Source organism: Drosophila suzukii, chromosome 4 (assembly GCF_043229965.1).
Source record: "Drosophila suzukii chromosome 4, CBGP_Dsuzu_IsoJpt1.0, whole genome shotgun sequence".
Taxonomy (NCBI): Eukaryota; Metazoa; Arthropoda; class Insecta; order Diptera; family Drosophilidae; genus Drosophila; species Drosophila suzukii.
In genome coordinates this window covers 344,065-366,575 of record NC_092083.1, presented here as the reverse complement: position 1 = coordinate 366,575, position 22,511 = coordinate 344,065, and the positions used below count along the sequence as shown (strand labels likewise).

Genomic DNA, 22,511 nt, shown 5'->3' with positions numbered 1-22,511 from the left:
AGAAAGGAAGTTTACTTCGCCAAGCCGAAGTTTGTATACCCTTGCAGTTATAATAAATAAATTTAAAAATACAAAAAATGATATTCCCAATAGTATAAGATAATATGTCAAAAAACACCGAAGCTATAATTTGTTTCATATTATTTTCCCACCAATTTTCCGATCGTTCCTATGGCAGCTATATGATATAGTCGTCCGATTTTGATGGAATTAAATTCAAAATTCAGAACTAATTAAAAAATTTTATTTCCAAGCTTAGGAGGTTATATGTTAAAAACACCAAAGATATATTTCTATAAATTTTTTTGTTTATTATTCCAATGGGAGCTATAAGATATAGTTGTCCAAACCGGCTGTTTCCGACTTATATACTACCTGCAAAAGAAATAAGACTTTTGGGAAAGTTTCAGCCCGATAGCTTTAAAACTGAGAGACTAGATCGACTCGTCTAGTCATGCTGATCAAGAATATTTATACTTATGGTGTCGGAAACGCTTCCTTCTACCTGTTACATACTTTCCGAAGAACCTAATATACCCTCTTACTCTACGAGTAACGGGTATAAAAATAAACGGCCGTCTTTATTACAAAGTTTTGAAGCTTATTAGAATGGCCCGTCAAACTTGAAGGTCAGACTAAAAACCTATTATAATAATAGAAAAGAATGAAACGTCAAAAATAAGTTGAAAGGGTGTCGGTGTATTTATGTATATTTACATTACCCCCAACGGCAAAGTGACTATTAACTCACAAACGCACTTAGGCGGCACGTGACAAACTTGAACGTTACAAAATGCAAAGGAAATATTTTGTACAAGCTGGAATATAAATATAATTAACTGATTAATGTTTAACCAATTTACTTTTTAGATGAGAACCGTGACACAAATATACATTCCGAAGATGACGGCAAACGGCAGCGTATGGGATACAGTGGCGAACAACTTTATCCAAATGTAAGTGTGTAATTTAATGATAGTGGCTCTGGCACCCCGTTAAGCTGCTATTTTATTTTTACAAAAAGTGTTTGATTTTGTTATAAGTCTGCTAGGGTCATCGATATTTTATTTTTCTATACGAAGAAGCAAGGAGTGCGACGTTTTGCCTTATTACTCGTCGATTTACATAGTTGCACAACCGCTTCATCGATTTTTAGGGTTTTGTTTAGCTTGTTACTATCTATTGTACTGTATTTGTTGTATATATCAGGCTTATTACTAGATTTTGATTAGCGCAAAAGCTTATATTTAGCCGTTTTTTGTTGGAAACAAGTATTTATCTTATTTTTATAATGGCTTAGATGAAATTTCAGCGCTGAATAAAATTTTTTCGTGTTGTACAAATCGGCAGTGATGGTCCGATTGCAAAAACTAAAAAGACAGCTTATCAAGAATTTAATAATTTAAATAATAAATCAAAATGTACAAAATTTGAGCTGTTGGGGCCAGTTGGTAAAAGTAATTTTGCGTATCGTATGTATCGTATGTTGTGAACAAACATTTAATAGATGATTTTTAAGCCTTTAAAATGAAAAACACGGAAAACGCCTCACAAAATCATAAGCATCAAATCGATTTTAAGCCAACAAAGCAATACATTTTTAGCAATAATATTTTTTTATGTTTTAATTCAATGTATTTTTCATAAAATTTCTTTTGGAACTCCTGAGGTTAGTGCTTCAATTGGCAAATACTTATATTGGATCTTGCTTAATCCCAACGTTTTAGCTTTTATAGTTTCCGAGTTCTCAGCGTAATACGGACAGACAGACAGGACAGACGGACATGGTAAATCGTCTCGTCTAGTGATGCTGACTAAAAATATAAAGTCGGATACGTATCCTTCACTGTGTTACAAGCCGACTTAAATCATGTTTTATTCTTTATATAATTAAAGTACCAAAATAATGTCAAAAATATATAACTTCTTGTTTTCCAAGATATGGTCAGGGAAGTGGTGTATCAAGGATGAGCACAAGCTGCTCGCCGAGCTAGGAAATTTGACAACAGGCACCGGAAACTGCGCAGCATCATATTATGAGGCTCCAAACGGGTTTTCTACAAACTCGATATCTGGATCTGGCCCGGGCCCGACACCGTCTAGCAGTGAGACGTCTATGTTGTACGATAGTATTTCAACGATTTCGCAAACTCAAAGCTCACTTTATACACCGACAATAGGACCATCAATTGGTAAGTAACCCGTCCAATTATAAAATAAGGTGCTTGTATTCTTAATTTTTTTTTTTACTTTTATTTGTTATAATTTAATAACCTTTCTTTAAATATGGTATATCTATTTATTTTCCTTTAAATTTATTTTCCTTTGTAAACTTAACCGATGTAGGAGGCAGTTCGCTTACACCTCTAGTCCCTATAAGCATGCATGAAATGAAGCTTAGTGCGAATTCAGTGCAGGAACAGACAATCGCTCCTTTTTACACAGGTAAGAAAAGACAGATTGTTACACCGACTTTTTAAGGATAAGCACACAACCCCAATTTTTTTTTAAAGATTACAATATTATTAATTGTTTTAAATTATTTTCTTGGGAAACTTTGAATATTTGTCGCCGATATCTTACACTCCCTTTTGTTTAATTTAACTGTTATTGTCTTTCAAGAAGCGGTTTAGTATTGGGTGTGTACTTAAAAAATAATTAAAGCCATTAACGTAATTATGGCAACTTTAAATTTGTAATAATACCCGTTACTTGTAGAGTAAAAGTTTACGAGTACAATTGATTTGTCGAAAAATATGTAAAAGATAGATGGAAGCTTTTCCGACCGTATAGGATTGCTAGCCGAGTCAAACTAGCCATGCCCGTCCGTCCGTATGAACTCAAAAACTACAAAAGCTAGAGTGTTGGGACTTGGCACCCAGATTCTTCAGGCTCGGCTCGGCTAGTGATCCTGATCAAGAATATATATACTTTATGGGGTCATAAACGCTTCCCTTTACCTGTTACATACGAGTACTTTCCGACGAATCTAGTATACCATTTTACACTACGATTAACGGGTACTATTAATTAAACTATGTATATACAAATTGCTGTGATATGTTTTAATATAAGTTTAATGCTTTTTGGCTTAGTTGACTTTCTGGTGGAAATACCAAAATATACTTTATAGGGTCGGAAACGCTTATTTTTACCTTTTACCACACCTATGGTTCTGAAATTGTTGTTTACATATTCCATAAACGAATCAATAAGTAATTTGGAAGCAATTTTTTACTCTTAGAGTAAAAGGGTATCGTGTGTTCGTTGAAAAGTATTAAAAAGGCTTTGTTTTGCGTCAGGCTGTGTTATAAATACTCACAAGCATATCAAAAGGTGTTGAGTTCATCATCATGTTCATTCCTTCATAAAGGAATTGACCCTAGGTAGCGGCAGGGTACAATCTCAAAAACAATAGTGTTGAATAGTGTTGCTTGAAAATCTACCTTGTATTTTCTTTAACTGAGTAATGGATATCTGATCGCTTTTCTATACCGTTCTAACGTGAATGATTTAAATTGTTAAAGCTAAAAAATAAAAAGCAATAAGATTTTTACTGCAAATATTTAAAAAATTAAAAATGAAACAAAATGATTACCACGAAAATTGTAATACCTTTCAATCGTAGTTATTTTGCATTTCTCGGATGACATCATGTTTTCTCGAAAAACGCAGAGGACTGGCTTTCACGCCCATATTTGTCAATATTGATGTCTAAAAAATAATGGGACTTTTTGGGACTTCCAGACCCTGACCCCCATCTTTTTAAAAACATTTCTTATATTATACAAGCTTTTTAAATGGTGAAAAACAATTACTACCGTATAATCAAATCGCTGCACACGTATTTTTAATCCAAGTATTTGGTGGTAGCGGGAGTTTAATAAATGAGCATATAGAAATTAGCGATATCTTTTAATTTTTTTGCATATATATGTATTAGCTCTAGCATTTGACGGAAACTACTCATCAATCTCTAGCCTGGAAAATGGCAGCTCATCAGTCGGACAAGTAAACATTGATGTTCCAGAAAGCTCCGATCCGGCTAACCCTTGCACGATGGGTACAAGGATTGTGCAAGACCACTCGGAAGGTAATAGTAACCATGTAAAGGAGCCGCAGACGAACAGTGATGGGGGCAGAGAGGAAAACAATAAGGAATCTGACAAACACAATGCCAATTCGGAATCCAGTGATCATATTTCTTTGCCACACCTACATCATATGGCAGAAGATCAATTGATCAGAGGAAACAGACGCCCTCATTTAAACACCATCACGCACCCTTCTTCTCTAATACTCCTGCAGCCTTCAACCTCATCACTTAGTGGCCACGACGATCGGTCAGACATTGAACCAAATCTACGTAATAATGTAGGCCTTTATTCAACACCTACAGTGCTACCAAGTTTTAATCACTACTCTGCAGGCAAGTTGAAAATATTTGTGAGCAACGCAAATGAGAAAAGTATTCCATGACTTTCTAGTACCTGCACTTTTATCTTTTGCACTAAGCCGGTGATGGGTAATCTAAAATCAATATAATCAAAAAAGATAAAAATTACATTACCGTAAATACATGTATGATGTTTACATCCCCGGTTGAGACTGAACCAATAGGAATCATGATCGGCGTCGAAAGCCCAGTGCCTAAAGTTAAGCTTCAGAATGGGCACAAAATCGATTGTCACAAGTTTTTTTCGAGCCGAATGTGGTTGGTGTTCTAAAGTACGTCTATATAAATTCCAAGCAACTTTGGTTCGAAGAGACTTGTGTGAAATATCAATGCGTTACATTCCGAGTTGATGAAACAAATTAATTATTTTGTGACACAGATATGATAACAACTCAGTGCTGTTCAAAAAAGATCAAATGATTCAAAAATTTAAAAATAAATAAATTCAAAAGAATTGCGGGGGGACATGTTTGAAAAAGGCAGTAAATAACAAGAGAAAACGCTATAGACGACGCCTTCGACTATCAGATACCCGTTACTCAGCTAAAGTGAGCTCGAGTGCCCAACACACAGAAGCGCACCCCAGCTCTCATTCCGACTTCACTAGCACGCCACCTAGCTTTCATTCGTATATAGGAGGCGTGTTATTAAAATCTCTTAAACAGCCAATTTGCTGCATGAATATATCTCTATTTCTGTCGCACTCTACTGCTTATAATTTTTTATTGTTTGGTTATAACTTTTTATACCCGTTACTCGTAGAGTAAAAGGGTATACTAGATTCGTCGGAAAGTATGTAACAGGCAGAAGGAAGCGTTTCCGACCCCATAAAGTATATATATTCGTGATCAGGATCACTAGCCGAGTCGATCTAGCCATGTCCGTCTGTCCGTCTGTCCGTCTGTCCGTCTGACCGTCTGTCCGTCTGTCCGTCTGTCCGTCTGTCCGTCTGTCCGTCTGTCCGTCTGTCTGTCCGTCCGGATGAACGCTGAGATCTCGGAAACTATGAGAGCTAGGCTATTGAGATTTGGCGTACAGATTCCTGAGCTTCTTACGCAGCGCAAGTTTGTTTCAGTAGACTGCCACGCCCACTCTAACGCCCACAAACCGCCCAAAACTGTAACTCCTACAGTTTTGACGCTAGATAGAAAACTATCTGAACTAACTGAAATGTATTGTTCTCATCAATACCTATCGATTGACCTAAAAAAAAGTTTGCCACGCCCACTTGAACGCCCACAAACCGCGAAAACCTGTGACGCCCACAATTTGCATGCTAGATAAAAAATTTTAACTGAAATGTATTGGTGTCGTCAATACCTATCGATTGATCCAAAAATAATTTTGCCACGCCCACTCTAACGCCCATAACGCTTAAATCTGTCTACCGCCGGTAGGTGGCGCATTTTAATTTCGCTTTGCTGCTTGCATATCTCCATTTCCCTTTGAGTAACGGGTATCTGATAGTCGAGGTACTCGACTATAGCGTTCTTCCTTGTTAAAATTGGAATGTAGCTATTGATAATCCCATTAATATTAATATTATTATTAATCATTTTCGGGCTAAGAGTGCCTCCTGAAATTAACTTGCGGTGCCGTTCTCAACGTTTATACGGACGGACAGACGGTGATCGTGATCAGGAATATATATGCTTTATGGGATCAGAAACGCTTTCTTCTACCTGTTTTATACTTTCCGACGAATCTAATTTACCATTTTACTCTACGTATTAAAATCAAAGCAAACAACAATATGGTCAATCCAGTTTAAACAGTTTTTTGGCTATTAGTGGCTATAAAAATGGCAACGTTTTTGCAAGAACCATGCAACCCCAATCTTTAAGAAAAATTATATGATTATTAATTTGATTTCATAGGTACATTTACAGACTATAGGGACTAGACTAAATGGGGGTAGTTTCTAATGTGCATCAATACAAAATATACACAACGTAGCGTTGAAGTTTTGGTGGTACCATTGCTAATGTAAATCTAAACAAGTCTTCCTTGTATATACATAGATGACTTTAGCAGTTGTGTCATTTGACTTCTTTTGAGGCTAATCAAATATTTGGAATCGCTTAGGACAATGAGGTTCCATCACAAAAGCGAAGACCAAAAAATAGTTGCCTTCGTTTCTTAATTTTGCTAGCTCAACCAGGAATAATAGTTTTGTATCCAAAAGAATCAAGCTATAATAAGAAGTGCTACCCATGTTTTACCAACCATAATCCATAAAAAAATAACTATTAATAACTGTTACTTTTAGATATAACTATTAAAAACCTACTTAATAACTAAAAAGTTATTAAATTATATTTTGTGACTAGAGCTTCGACTTAACTTATATTGTAAGCATCAGCACTAGGAAGGTAATTGATAATTAATAAATAAATGATAATATAATAAATATGTTTACTTATTCGAATGTACATATTTTCATTTTTCTCCGGAACATTTAATACTAAATGTTTTGTGTGTTGAGGTTCGCTAACTATTTTACATAGTTCAGAGGTTTAGTCGTTAAATTAGACCAGATTTTCTAATTACAATTATTTGCATATTTTTATTATTCCTTATTAAATTATTTTTTTTGGTGCCTACGAATAGAATATATGTATGGATAAGTTTGTATTTTACATGGATATATTTTTTATTTTATTTACTTACGGTACTTAAAATTTTTTTTTTCTCTTTTTTAGCTTGACTTACAGTTAACAGTATAATTTTTTTGTTACAAGGCCAGCTCTTTAACATTTTTTCTTCAATTTCAGGCTGTAGCTCAGTAGTGCCCAGCACAGATTACGCCTACAACCCCGCCTATACACAATATGGTGGCGCATACGGATCCTATGGCTATGGGGCTGGCGGCGGCTTGATAAGTAAGTAACAAATATTAACTTGTTAAGTAAGTAAATAAAATTAATTATACCCGTTACTCGTAGAGTAAAAGGGTATACTAGATTTATCGGAAAGTATGTAACAGGCAGAAGGAAGCGTTTTCGACCCCATAAAGTATATATATCCTTGATCAGGATCACTAGCCGAGTCGATCTAGCCATGTCCGTCTGTCCGCCTGTCTATCCGGATGAACGCTGAGATCTCGGAAACTATAGGAGCTAGGCTATTGGGATTTGGCGTGCAGATTCCTGAGCTTCTTACGCAGCGCAAGTTTGTTTCAACAGAGTGCCACGCCCACTCTAACGCCCACAAACCGCCCAAAACTGTGGCTACAATAAAAATTTTAACTGATATGTATTGGTCTCGTCAATACCTATCGATTGATAAAAAAATTTGCCACGCCCACTCTAACGCCCACTCATAACGCTTAAATCTGTCTACCGCCGGTAGGTGGCGCATTTCAACCTCGCTTTGCTGCTTGAATATCTCCATTTCCCTTTGGTTCCTTTAGCTGAGTAACGGGTATCTGATAGTCGAGGTACTCGACTATAGCGTTCTTCCTTGTTTTTTCTTAAATAAAGTACAAAGTACAACTCCCTTGCTTAACTAGTTTTATAATTGTTAGGTTCCTAAAATCCAGCCGCGTTCTTTGTGGTAAACATCATTTGCGTTAACAAAGTTACCTGAAAACAAGAGGAAACGCTATAGTCGACGGCTCCGACTATCAGATACCCGTTACTAAGCTAGCAAAAAGCGCAACCTATCGTTCATTCCTATCGGCTGTATACGAGATATCACTTGGTGGCGCTGGTGAAATTTCGTAAGCAGACGATTTTCTGTAAGAATATATATATAAATAAATATATGTATATATATATATATCTCGCACTTTAACTATACATTATTGTTTGGTTATAACCTGTAAATGCATGGTCCGATTTGAATAATTGTTGGCATGGGGATGGGACGTTACCTGTTACATACTTTCCGGCGAATCTAGTATACCATCTTACTCTACAAGTAACGGGTATAAATATAAATGACACTGCGCTCAAAAAGTAATACAAATCCGCAGGTAACGTAGAAATGTTTAAAATGTTGCAGAATTATTATCCCTTTAAACGCAGTATCGTTTGTATTTGTCAGTAGGAATTTTTTGGCTTTAAACCAATCTCATTATTATTTTAAAAGTTATGGCTAACTAAGTTAAACAGTCAGTGTGTCGCGTAAATAGAAATGCCCTGGAATGCCTCCTTGGCAATTATTTAAAAGCCTGTAAAACCGAATGTATCTAAACAAATTTACGACAGCTTGTGAAAATCTTGCTCTCTTTGAAAGTCAACTCTCCACTACTAGTTTTACCTGAAATTTCCCGAGTTTCCTAAAGTTGACGTTAAATGTGCATACATATTTCAGATTCATCCTACTACTACGAGAGCGGACAACCTCAGTCGACACTAACGCCAGACCTGGTCAGGTCCCCTTTAGCTGCAACTCGGGCAAACTCCCTAGCATCCGCTGCTTCGCCAGGGAGTGGAAGTGCGTGCACAAAATCAGAATCCTCAGACATTTTTCTTGTTTAATTTTGATTTTTAGGCACTCGGAACATAATTTACTGATTAAATTAAATTATATCAACATTTGAAGTACTATGATTTCCTGTTTAAGAGGTATACTTCTTTTTGTTATTGCATTTAAAGTCTGTTTATGTAAATATCCACTTAATACCACCAACTTAAAAACAAAGAAAATCTATTAATGCAAGTCAAAAACATGTAAGCAAGTTTAAGTGGGAAGAATCTCTATTTTTCCCAACAATTTGCACTTATAATTAAAAATGTTACTAAAAAATGTTCAAGGCTTATTAACCTACGTTCTTTGCTCTCCGTGTAATAAAGGGATTTTGCAATAAGTATACAAGTACATTTAAACATACTTACGTACGCATGTAGAACAAAATCTCGAACAGATAGAATGAATGATATAAAGTGTTTATTTATCGGGGGGGTGACAGATAACGCCGAGCTCTGAATGGGGGTGGGTTTCTCATGTGCATCAATACAAATTCTACGCCGAGCGATTTCTGTGGCACCCCCGCATTAAAAAATTTTGTATATAACAAACATTTTTATACAAACGTGCATTTATGGATCAATTTAAGTTTAAACTTTAGGAGGCTTACAAAAGTATCGAAAGAAGTGAAGTATTTGAAATATTACAAAAATAGTATACTACTCTCATACATACGAAACCAAAATGTCCATTAAGGCGATATTCAACCAAAAACATTAAAACAAAAGTTTTTAAAACTTTTAAAATATTTATTTCCATTAACTTTTCATTATTCATAATTGTTCAATAATAATTCATGTAAAAATGTATATAATTAAATGATTCTTATAACATATTATCAGGCTACAAAATGCACTAAGATTTTAAGTTCAAAAGAATGTGCACAACAATGAAATGTTCACGTTGCTTAAAATGTTGTGTAGTTAATAAATGCCACAAAAATTCATACAGCGCGCATTAAGCCACGGACTGTTTAAAATTAGTTTACAAATAATTTATAATCTAGCCCGAGTTGAAACTAATCACGACTTGATGGCAAACCCATATTTTATTTGTAGGCAAATTTTAGTAAGAATATTATATAATTTGTCTTAGCGTTAGTATTGCAATGTTTTATCGACTTAGCGAACTTTATGATAAAATACTTTTCCCTTCAAACGGATTAATAAATTACACAGGCCAACAGAAATTTTCGTGCATCCCTAATCGGACAAAAATTATTCCAAGCAATTTCTTATATCTACATATGTGGGAAAACAAAATGTAATTTTAATATAAACCATAATATAAATAAGTTTGGACTCAAACTTCTTCAACATTTACAAATTTATTTTCGAAGGAAAATAATATTGCCTTGTGGCCTACATAGCATACTAAAATGCGAGTGCAATCCAAGCACAACGCCTAATTCTCTTGGCCTTTGTAATATACATATCTAAAATTAAATACTTTTAATATTTTTATGTAACAGAATGCCCAAGAAATTAATGATAATATGAAGTGTTATTTTTATTTGATACTGGTATTAAAATGCATATATTCTGATCTAAAATACTCTAGTAGATTTTGAAACCAAAATTTCAATTGTATCGTTGAGCTATGTATTTAGGCTAAAACTAGTTTTAAGTTACCGCTTAGAATAAGAAAGCACAAACCAAATTTAAATATATTTAGAAATAAATATCTGTGTATCTAAAAAAAAGAAAAAAAACAAGTTTTACTTTAATTTAAAATGTTTTGTTTTTTTTATCTAAAAGCAAATCTTGCTGACAGAGAAATCTTTTGTGGTTGGATTCAAATCTTTGAAAAAACGCATGGCCATAAGCATCTAATAAAAGTGAGCCAGATGCACTACTGGCTGCAACGTGCGTTTGTAGAATAATTTTATATCTTAAAAACAAACCAGAGATAACGCTATAGTCGACGACCTCGACTACCAGATACCCGTTACTTAACTAAGAGAAGAGATTTGCAAGCAGCAAAGCGACGGTTCCCAAGATTGCACACTCTGCAATTGCGCTACCAAGCGAAGAGTTCATCATTTGACTATAACTTCCTAATGAATGGTCCGATTTGAACAATTTTGGACATGAAGATAAATGTTGATAATCAAAACAAAATCCCATTTACACTATAACATAATCTTCAAAGATTTGGGCGCTAGACAGGTCTTAGCGTTATGGGCGTTGGTGGGCGGTAGAGCGGGCGTGGCACTCCGATAAAACAAACTTACGCTGCCTAAGATGCTATGGAATCCGATTGCTAAATCCCAACTTTCTATCTTTAATAGTTTTCGGGATCTTAGCTAGTTCGACTCGGATAGTGATCCTGATCAAGAATATATATACTTAATAGGATTGGTAACGTTTCCTTCTACCTGTAACATGCTTTCCGACAAATCTAGTACACCTATCCCTCGCTTTGCGTCTTTTCGTTTTACGTTTTTTCGAAGTTGCTAAGTTTTCAAAGTTCACCCGCAATGCATGTGGCATGAACTTACTGTCAAGCAGCTGGGCTTATTGCCAAACGGAAAACAAATCAATTGGAGCAATTTTAAAAAGAAGAGTCTGCTGGTGCACAAAGAAATTAAAATAAAAATAAGTGAAATGTTCAACGAATGTTTTTATTTATGTAAATTATAAGTTTAAGGCTTCCTTCTCGTCCCACGGATGCTTCGCCATCTTTCCCGCGCCATCTGTAGTCCAGCTCCGAGTCCCAATAGGCTGGCCAATAATCTGAGTACCGCGCTGGAAAACAGACCCGACGAAAAGGGTTAGCCGCGTATTTGCTTCTCGCTCACTCCCATGGTTAGTTCGCGGTTTTCGTCGATGTGAGTACTAGGCTTTAAAAAAAAATGTTCAGCAAACATTGGAACAATTTTTTTTAAAGAAAGCTGGCCTACGACATCAGAGGTTAAAGACTCGTCAGAGAGTGATTAATTCTTATTTATTTTTCATAATTGAGTATGTAATTTAAGAATTTATTTTGTTTTAAATAATACAGTTTTTTTTTTGTTTTTATATGTATAATTTTCTTTTTAAAAAGTAGTATTTTTGTAACCCTGGAACCCATCTTCGAACTTTACATGGTTTGCTATAGAAAATCCTAATTCACTTTGCGTCGTTTCAATTTGCGTCGTATTTTTTTGGAACGCATCCCCGCCGCAAAGCGAGGGATAGGTGTATACTGTTTTACTCTACGAGTAAAGGGGATAAATACCAAAAATGTATGGGTTTAGTCAAGAAAATCTGTTAAGCGTCTTAATTATTTAAGGTTTTGTATTAATGGGGTTCTGTTCTGCTTATCATCTTCTTATTATGATTAAATAATGTTATCGTCGCTAGGTGGCGCCCTGCCATCTCGGTATTCGCTTTTCTTCTTGCATATTTTCATCTTCCTTGCGCATCATTTAGCTGAGAAACGGGTATCTGATAGCACAGGCACTCGACGAGATTTTGTTCAATGTTGATTTTATTTTACCTAATTTGTCAATATTTATTGGCGTTCTAGAATATGGAGGAGCTACGTACCAGATTTTTTTTGAGTTTTGTTATACTCTTGCAGAGGGTATTATGATTTCAGTCAGAAGTTTGCAACCCAGCAAAGGAGACGTTTCCGACCCCATAAAGTATATATATTCTTGATCAGCATCACTAGGCGAGTCGACCTAGCCATGTCCGTCTGTTCGTCCGTTTCTACGCAAACTAGTCTCTCAGTTTTGCAGATAGTAAATAATTCGGAACCAGCCGGATCGGACAACGATATCTTATAGCTCCCATAGGAATAATCGGAAAAAAACTAAAAAAAAACAAGGAAGAACGCTATAGTCGAGTACCTCGTCTATCAGATACCCGTTACTCAGCTATATGGAGATATGCAAGCAGCAAAGCGAGATTAAAATGCGCCACCTACCGGAGGTATACAGATTTAAGCGTTATGGGCGTTAGAGTGGGCGTGGCAAATTGGGTCAATCGATAGGTATCGACGAGACTAGTACATTTCAGTTAAAATTTTTTATCTAGCATGAAAATTGTGGGCGTCACAGGTTTTCGCGGTTTGTGGGCGTTAAAGTGGGCGTGGCAAACTTTTTTTTGGGTCAATCGATAGGTATTGATGAGAACAATACATTTCAGTTAAAATTTTTATTCTAGCATCAAAACTGTAGGAGCCACAGTTTTGGGCGGTTTGTGGGCGTTAGAGTGGGCGTGGCACTGTGCTGAAACAAACTTGCGCTGCGTAAGAAGCTCAGGAATCTGCACGCCAAATCTCAATAGCCTAGCTCCCATAGTTTCCGAGATCTCAGCGTTCATCCGGACGGACAGACAGACGGACAGACGGACAGACGGACAGACGGACAGACGGACAGACGGACATGGCTAGATCGATTCGGCTAGTGATCCTGATCAAGAATATATATACTTTGTGGGGTCGGAAACGCTTCCTTCTGCCTGTTACATACTTTCCGACGAATCTAGCATACCCTTTTACTCTACGAGTAACGGGTAAAATTATATATTTGGTGTTTTTTAACATATAACACCCTGCGCTTGGAAATAACATTTTTTAATTAGTTTTGAATTTTGAATTTAATTTTGTCAAAATCGGACGATTATATCTTAGAGCTGCCATAGGAACGATCGGAAAATTGGTGGGAAAATAATATGAAACAAATATTGGCTTCAATGTTTTTTGACATATTATCTTATACTATTGGGAATAATATTTTGTGTATTTTCAAGAATTTCGAATTAAATTTAATAAAAATCGGACGACTCTTACATATAGCTGTCAAAAAAACGGTCAGAGAAATAGTGAAATAATTATTATACCCTTGCATTTATTTTTATATTATTTTTTGTAATTGATTTTTTTTTTGGTAAGTTTTACAGAAATTGTCTTCTATTTCAACTATCAAAGCTCATAGCTTGGCTTAAATAACACGGATTTCAAAATGCCATAGCTAATAATGTTGTGGAACCTCTAAGTCAACATTTAATATTTTTATACACTTGCAGAGGGTATTCTGTTTCCGTCAGAAGTTTGCAACGCAGTGGAGCAGACGTTTCCGACCCCATAAAGTATGTATATTCTTGATCAGCGGCACTAGACGAGTTGATCTAGCCATGTCCGTCTGTCAGTCTGACTTTAAGCTATCGGGCTGAAACTTTCCCAAAAGTGTTCTTTCTTTTGCAGGTAGTATATAAGTCGGAAAAAGCCGGATCGGATGACTATATCATATAGCTGCCATAGGATCGATAGGAAAATTGGTGGGAAAATAACATGAAACAAATCATAGCTTCGGTGTTTTTTGACATATTATCTTATACTATTGGAAATAACATTTTGTGTATTTTTAAGAATTTCGAATTAAATTTAATAATTTTAAATTATAAATGCAAGGGTATACAAACTTCGGCTTGCCGAAGTTAACTTAATTTCTTGTTTTTGTTTTAATTTCTTTATACACCAGCAGGAAATGAACAACCTCCTGCTTATGTCCTTTCTGGCAAGACCCTTCACCAGTTGCAACAAAATGTACATTACTTATCTAAAGAAAAAGCTATTTTAAGGCGAATCCACCTCCCAGAGAGGAAAAAACAAAGCAAATTGTGCTTGAATTGAGAACATTTGTTCTTAAAAACCGTGTAAGTACAAATTTTCTTATTTTAAGCTGGGTGTTATTGATTCAAGAACAAAATGGTAGGAACTAAAAAAGTGAAGTGAGTGGATTTCGTTCCATTTTCAAGTTGATTTTGGACTTGTTTTAAGAACATATTTTTAGCAAATGGTATAAAAAGAAGTTCTTTTGTTCTGTTTTCCAGATCGTTTTGGTATAAATATGATGACATTTTGTGATTGACTTTTTTTAAATTTGGGATCAAAAGAAGAACACTTAAAACTTTAAAATAAATTAATCTTATAAATATTCTGAGTTACTTCTGAAAGTGTCGTTAAAGTCACTCCTAGAAGTGTCGCCGAAGTGGCACATTTCTTCCCGAATGCGATATCGCCGATCGTAACTTCTGGAAGTGTCGCCGTAGTCACTTCTGGAAGTCACTCAGAAGTGACTTTACATATGCTTGTAAAAGATATTTAGAAGAGTCTTTCCCAATTGGAAAATCTTGAATTTTTTTTACTTATTTTGCAATATTTTGCATTTATTTTTTGTATAAGGGCTTTGTCCGCTTGTATACACGGTCCCTGGAATGCAGGACACTTTGCTGAACAATGATTTTCAGGTCCAGCTCCTTCGACATAAGAAATTTACTAAGAACCTTTTCTAAATGAAACAAAAACGAAAATTTGTTTTTTGTTCATTCTAAGTAAAAATAAACTAGAAGACATTACATTTTACAATGAAATATGCGGACAATCGTTGGGTGCTGGGTTTCTCCGCAGTTATACGCCTAGTAATGTCCACAGCAAGCTTGTCCGTAAATAGCTTTAAATAATCGTACAGCTCACGATAATCACTTAATTCGCACCCTTTGTTGTTGTAAAAAACATTTACAAAAAACAAAGCTATATTTTGTAAGAGCACAAATTTGATACAACACTGCACTGTCCACAGACAAATCGCGAAACGAAATGACGCTAATAGCGTGGGTCAAAAGGAAGACCCGAAAAATTTTCCGAAAAAAGGGGTAACGCAAAATTATCTCGACCTCTTTTTATTGCGTGTTTTTCCCATTAATTTTATTTTTGTAAAATGTGTACTATCGTCTTTCTATCGCGTAGAAGTGTCTAAGAAGTTACTTATACTAGACCCCGATCCTTTATGTTTTTGTAAAATTTTACTAGTCTTTCTATCGCTCAGAAGTGTCTCAGAAGTTACATCTTCGCGATCCCGACCCTTTTTGTTTTTGTAAAATGAGCACTATCGTCTTTCTATCGTCCAGAAGTGACTTAGAAGTTACTTTTACGCGATATATGTATATTTCATTTTTGTAAAATGTGTTTCAACGTGACTTCTGGACGACAGGGGATAAATATATCGCCCTTTGCTGCAGGGAAATAATTCATTTGTAGACAAACACTTGCATGTGTATGTACATTCCATACATATGTACATAGATTTTACTGCAAAGAAAAGAAAAAAAGAGCTGTAAAAGTGTGTTTTAATTTTAAGCTCTTAGTACTAAGGAATTTATACTAATCTTTAAGGAATTTCCTTACGGACTCCATTTCAATATCTTTCAGGAACCTTTCCTTTCACTTGTTCCTTATACTCATTTTTCGTATGGCCTGTCACGTGCCGGTGAATCACTTGGGATAATCAGAATTTTTCCTTGAGTTTTCACTTGTAAAATCACTTGCAAGGGACACGTCCCAAGTGAATCACTTGTGAAAATCAGAGTTTTTCCTTGATTTTTCAATTATAAAAATATAAAATTAAAATACATACATATTTAATTTCATTTTAATTCATTTTAATTATATGGTATTATTTAGATTTTCAAAAATTGTACAATTGTTGTTTCTGTTTTTATGCTTCGTAAGCTTATTTTTAACGTTAGTCATCGCCGTTCTTAAACCTTTGTCCGGGTCCTCTGAATCCTTGGCCAACGCTCCTGAAAAAACATACATATGTCTCAAAAATGCGTTTTATTTGTTTAATTGTATATTTACCTTTTATAGCTGTGTTTAACCCTTTGCAGGATTTTTATTGGCACAAAACATTTCGTCATCCACTTTCGGATAACGGAACCCATGGAATACCTTCAAAATTTACGTACTTTAAACTAAGATCAATGCACAACATCTTAAACTTAATGTAGCACTTACCTGACTTTATTATATTAACTAAACGATTAAAGTAACTCTGCTGCGCACCATTAAAATGGATGCTTCCCTTTCAATCACTCAAACAGAATGCACCAAGTCTTCTCACCCCTTTACTAGATTTCTTTTGTTTTCTCTTCGCTGTTGGAGCGTGCCACTGCACCTATACCCTTTCTAAAGTGAAATATATCCGACTATATAGTTTTTACTTCTTGAGTAAAAAATACAATACGATTTTTTTTAAAATGTTAATACTTAAATGTTTTAAATACTTAAATCAATTTTAACGGACTAAATTTCTATAACTTAACTATAAAATTATATTGTAATAAGAATGTATAATAAGTAAATATAACATTATAAGTAAATTCAATTTACTAAATTTTACTATAATCAAATAGTTTACTTTTATAAAACAATATTAGTTGTTTTTTTCGATACACAATAATGCTCCTAAAATATTAGGGCATTCACATGTCGCTTCTCCACGAAAATTTTTCCGCCGAAATATTAGTCGCTAGCCGAACATAACGGAGAGACGCAAAAAAAAATAACGGACCAGCCGAAATTTGTCTCTGCGAGCGCGGACTGCAGGCAGATTATAAGACAAGAAAGAGAGGGAAATATCCGAATATCTGCCTCTCTTTGTTGCACGATCGTTTTCGTGGGCAGTCTTCTACGCTGCGCCGACTGCTCTGCTGACGTCAACAGCGGCACAGCGTTTTAGGCACAAAAAAAGCTTTTTGCCTTGAGCCATGTCACCGCGTCCCTACTGCAGAACTGAAGGGATAATACCCAGGATCGCATTCCAAAAAGGAAAACCTCTAACGTGCTTGTTTTAAAATCAAGTGAGAACGGAGGAAGCTACTTATAATGGATGTATGGCAAGACAAGTTGCTGCCAACCTCCCTTATAAAAGAACGCACTCAAAATCGTTATTTTAGAGTTAAAAAAGGATGGAAACTTAAATATACTTTTTTTTGGCAATTATAGTACCCAACTGTTACTACATCCTGCCGAACCAAGTCCGATACTGAAAATTAAAGACTTTATAAAATAATTTATAATATAATATATTGCATTACAACATACTTGCTTTGGAACAAAGTTTGAAGGAGGAATGTTGTTTCAAACTAAATCACTGGCAAAGTACGGGGAAAACACTGCACTTAGCATGTGATTATTTCCGACTGGCTATAATTAGCATATGTTCTACCTTCGAAGAGCGAGATAACACTGTAGCATTACCAGACTTCAATGAAAGTATTTAACTGTATAGTGACAGGAAACTGCCAACCGCTAGTATAATTCGATGGACCGTGAATAAATTGTCTGCAGACTGCAATGATTATCTTGTAAATAAGTTTTTAATTAAAGTTGACGGGTTTACCACAAAAATCAAGTTGGCTTTTTTTATAAAAAAAAAACATTTTCTTTGTTTCAGTACTAGAAATTCTAAAATAACTTTAAAAATGTTCTCCAATGTGTGGTTTGTAATTCCCAACTGGTTCTAGCCAAGCCAAAATCTGAAAGGTGAAGACTTTACTTAAAACATATGAATATTATCTGAAGTCTTCAACATACTTCCATACTAGCTGGAAGTCACTTTTCCATTTTAAGGTATATATTAACTACAAAAAAAATTCTCTAACTATGTTTTATGAATTGGATAACTATAAAAATACTTATTTAACTACAATTTATGGGTTGGATCCATACCTTTTTTAATAGTAAGCCTACGTATTACGTATTACGTAAGAGTAACTATTTGATAGGTAAAACTGACAATTCTATGATTTACGACTTTTAAATTAAAGTGTGAAAATAACAGTTATTATTTGACTGAAATATAAGTCTTCCCATTTCTTGTGTTCAATAACTTTGAAATAAAAGTCTAAATATAACAATTAGACTTAAACAATAAAAGTCTAAATAACTGTTATGTGAAGACTTTTATTAATATCTAAATCATTTTTATTTGGTGACTGAAAATATAAGTCTTAAATATCTGTTGCTTTTCTCTTTTGTTTGAATTCGGTTAGAATTTTTACTTATGTATGTCGACATAACGCGACAGCGAATTTTTCAGAGCCAGAGGAACTACTATTGACTATTGGTTTTATTATTTTTGGAGCATTCAAATAAACCTGAAGAGTTACCTGCCCTGAACTGAGTTCTAGTTTTTTACGCTCAATAACTTCTAAGCGCGAGTTTTTCTGATAATGTGTAATACGTCAAAAGTTGAGGGATCTCAAATTGAATAGCAAATTACTTACAAGTTCTGAGAGTGTTTTTAGAATCGACAGTCCAGCTTTTAAAATAATCCCAGAAATTTTTAGTAAGAACAAGTATGTTAAAGTATATCGTTTTATTATTTATTTTTTCAATAACATAAAACATTTCTTTAGCTTAGGGCGTTCAGAATCTTTGACCATTAAATTTTTTACATTTTTAGCTTTTCAATTTCCACAGAAAGAATACCAGATTTAGCGAGTGAATTTCGTTGAACCCCGTTATTCGCGGTCCAAAGAATAAGAAATGTAATCTTTGGCGGTGCAAATGCGATATGGGATTTTTCCGACAGGAAGCAATACCACAACAGGGCAAATCCGCAGAGTAGTTGAAGTGCTGGAGGAGATTTACTAGAATATCCCAGTATAAGAAACATGTCGAGTGGGACTTCGCTCCCTATATGGACAATTGGTAGCATCGTACTGGTAGAAGTATATTTTTAGCAGAACCACCAGTAATACGATCTCCGACGAGCTCTCCATTGGGGAACCAAAGGACTCCATAATCACCAGCTTCTTGGTCGCTAAAGCGGAGATAGACGCTGGCTTATACAGCGTGGATGAGCCATTACCAGCCATTGCCAGAATGCTGGGCATCAGAGGAACAACTCCGTTCCCAATCCGCCTTCCACTCCCTCAAGGCCCATGTTAGAATATTGCGAATCGGAGCTGGACGGAGAAAATGGCGAAGCATTCCATGACAAGAAAAGGAAGGCTTAAACTACTAATAAATAAAAAGATCTTTTGAACATTTGTATTTCTGTGTGCATCAGCATATTGGTATTTTTTAAATTCCATCAATTTTTCATTTGCCAATAAAAAAAACCCAGCTGGCGCGGGTGAACTTTGAGTACTTCGGTCACACTACAAAGAACAAGAGTTTTCGACTAGTGAAACTCTTAGCCGATCTGAGTACTAGGCTTTAGTCCTTTCCCTTCTTACTTTAAGAACATTTTATTTATTTACTTATTCCGCCAACGGAATACCTTTACTGGCTACTTATACAATTCAAAAAGCTTATCTTACGTACTAAAATTTAGAAAATAATTGAATGATTGAAGTAGTCCTATTGCATATCAATTGGAAGTGCATTAAACTAATATAAAGCCCTATAGAGGGACTCATTTTGGGAACAATTTGTCCGCCGCAGCTCGAGAAAAAATGGTAAAAATCCCGTATTCGATACTACCCTCCACCAAATCAGAGATGAAGCAAATGGCGAGGATACTTCTACGAAGCGCAAGGGATGGTAGGTGAACAAGCCTACATTGCTGGTGATATGAAGGGACAGGGTCTAACAACAATTTCAGAAATTATTTCTGTAGTCTCATCATTGATTATTTTGCTAAAAGCAATGAAGTAATCATTTGGCGCGGAAAACATTCCACATGATAGCGTTTTAATTGAATAAGTTTTGCGTTTTTCGGGTTTTTTGAAATTGAAAGTCCTTTTCCTTCGGGTTCGCTTCAGCGATTCTCTATGTGAGCAAGAATCCGCTCAAGTTGCAACAGCGATTTTGAGCGGCTGTGTGCAGAGGGTATAAGTTAAATTGGCACTTTTAAGAGCACTTTGTAGATACCTTTCGTTTCATAAAGTGATTTTACACTTTATCGATTACTTTAAAATAGCGTTTACAATGCATTAAATCCATAGCAAAGAAATTAGCTTCAGCAAGCCGAATTTATTATACCCTCGCAGGACTAAAAAATATTTACAGAAATGTTAAAAAATTGTTTCATTTCAATGTTTACCGAAAACGAAATATAACGGTTTTTGTATGATAAAGCAGTCTGATTTTTTTAAATTTTATTCGAAGATCTGAAATATTAAAGGAATGATTATTCAAATGGGAGCTTTATGATACAGTTGTCCGACCGAACTCGCACTTTAAATTCAGCCCCAAATTAAGTTTTTGGTGCATGGTGTGTGGGCACATATCACACCGCTCAATAAGTTCCCGGCCTAACAAGGAAAAACACTTTTTTTTTTAAAATTTTGTTTTATTCATCAATATAGTTTCCATCTACGGCTATACACTCAGTCCAGCGCTTCTCCAACCTTCCTATGCCATTTTTGTAGAAAGATGAACTTTTACCCTCAAAATAGGTCTCAGTATCGACAATCACCTCTTCATTTGATCGATATCTCTTGCCTTGGAAGTGCTTTTTGAGATCTGAAAAAAGCCAGTGGTCACTGGGGGCCATATCTGGAGAATAAGGTGGGTGCGGCAGAAGTTCGAACCTCAATTCACTCAATTTCACCATTGTTGCCATAGACTTGTGGCATGGTGCATTATCCTGGTGAAACAGTGGTTTCTTCTTGGCCATATGTGGACGTTTTTCCTTGACAACGCGATCCAATCGATCCAGCAGCTTTATATAATATTCGCTGTTTATTGTTTTACCTTTTTCCAGGTAGTCTATAAATAAAATCCCATGTGCATCCCAAAATACAGAAGCCATAACCTTACCCGCCGATATTTGTGTTTTGGGACGCTTCGGACGGCTTTCACCGGCTACCATCCACTCAGAAGACTGACGACTGGATTCTGGAGTATAGTGGTGTATCCAGGTTTCATCCATGGTTACGTAACGGCGAAAAAAATCGGTCCTATTGCGCTTCAACATGCTTAAACACGTCTCGGAAGCATCGATGCGTTGTTGCTTTTGGTCCGGTGTTAGCAATCGCGGCACCCACTTCGAGCAGAGCTTTCTCATGTCCAAATGTTCATGTAATATCGTAAACACACTGCCTTCCGATATCTTTGAGGCATCAGCTATCTCCTTTAATTTCAATTTGCGAGCGGCCAATACCATTTTTCGGATTTTTGCCACATTTTCTGGCGTAACTGCTGTTTTTGGGCGACCACTGCGTTCAGCGTCTTTGGTGTCCACACGACCACGTTTAAATTCATTGTACCAATCTTTGATGGTTGATTTTCCCGGAGAAGAATCTGGGTAATGTTTATCAAGCCAAGCTTTTGCTTCTACTGTATTTTTTCCTATCAAAAAACAGTGCTTAATCAGGACACGAAACTCCTTTTTTTCCATATTGTAGAAAAACCCAAAGGTTGTATTACTTAAAAATTTGTAACTTAATAGCACGTGGTCACAGAGTTGTATAATTTTTACACAGAGCTTATGATAATCGACACTTTCGATAAAAAATATCTATATTTGCTTACTACTGCTCCTTATATGTCGGGCCGCGAACTAATTGAGCGATGCGATAGCAGACAAATGCAGCAGTCAGGACAACTGTTTAAAGTTCTGATACCACTGTGGCGCAAAAGACCCCCAAGCCAGGAGCTGCAAAGCAAAGGCTTGCTGCCTGCTCTGCAAGCACAAAAAAGAGAAAGTGCGCATTATAAGCGAGCAATACAGGATAATATTTACCGGGACTTTGCATGCAGATTCTTGGGTTTCTAACGCGCTCAAACGACTGTAACATCAAAAAAAAACTTTAACATTTAAATGGGGTTTTACTTTTATTATCAATGCCCATCTAAA

General features: G+C 35.6%; 1 protein-coding gene and 1 long non-coding RNA gene across 8 annotated transcripts in view; one reads left to right on the top strand and one right to left on the bottom strand.

The window, feature by feature from the left end:
* Positions 1-10,045, top strand: part of sv (paired box protein shaven) — a 46,351-nt gene extending 36,306 nt beyond the window's left edge. For 4 of the 7 annotated variants that reach the window (XM_017088740.4, XM_017088742.4, XM_065867325.2 and 1 more), the window contains 6 exons: positions 871-956; positions 1,940-2,192; positions 2,347-2,445; positions 3,944-4,429; positions 7,231-7,338; positions 8,774-10,045. In XM_017088740.4, coding sequence (XP_016944229.2) covers positions 871-956; positions 1,940-2,192; positions 2,347-2,445; positions 3,944-4,429; positions 7,231-7,338; positions 8,774-8,940 — 1,199 coding nt within the window. In that variant the 3' untranslated portion in view covers positions 8,941-10,045. The remainder of the gene's footprint in view (positions 1-870; positions 957-1,939; positions 2,193-2,346; positions 2,446-3,943; positions 4,430-7,230; positions 7,339-8,773) is intronic. The other 3 variants (XM_036819136.3, XM_017088746.4, XM_036819053.3) reach the window with 2 other exon arrangements.
* Positions 10,046-16,350: 6,305 nt separating this feature from the next.
* LOC139353320 (uncharacterized) lies at positions 16,351-17,827 on the bottom strand. Its single transcript, XR_011604541.1, has 3 exons — positions 16,715-17,827; positions 16,559-16,648; positions 16,351-16,500 (listed from the first exon to the last, which is right to left on the bottom strand). It is a non-coding gene; the product is annotated as an uncharacterized lncRNA (long non-coding RNA).
* Positions 17,828-22,511: the final 4,684 nt, after the last annotated feature.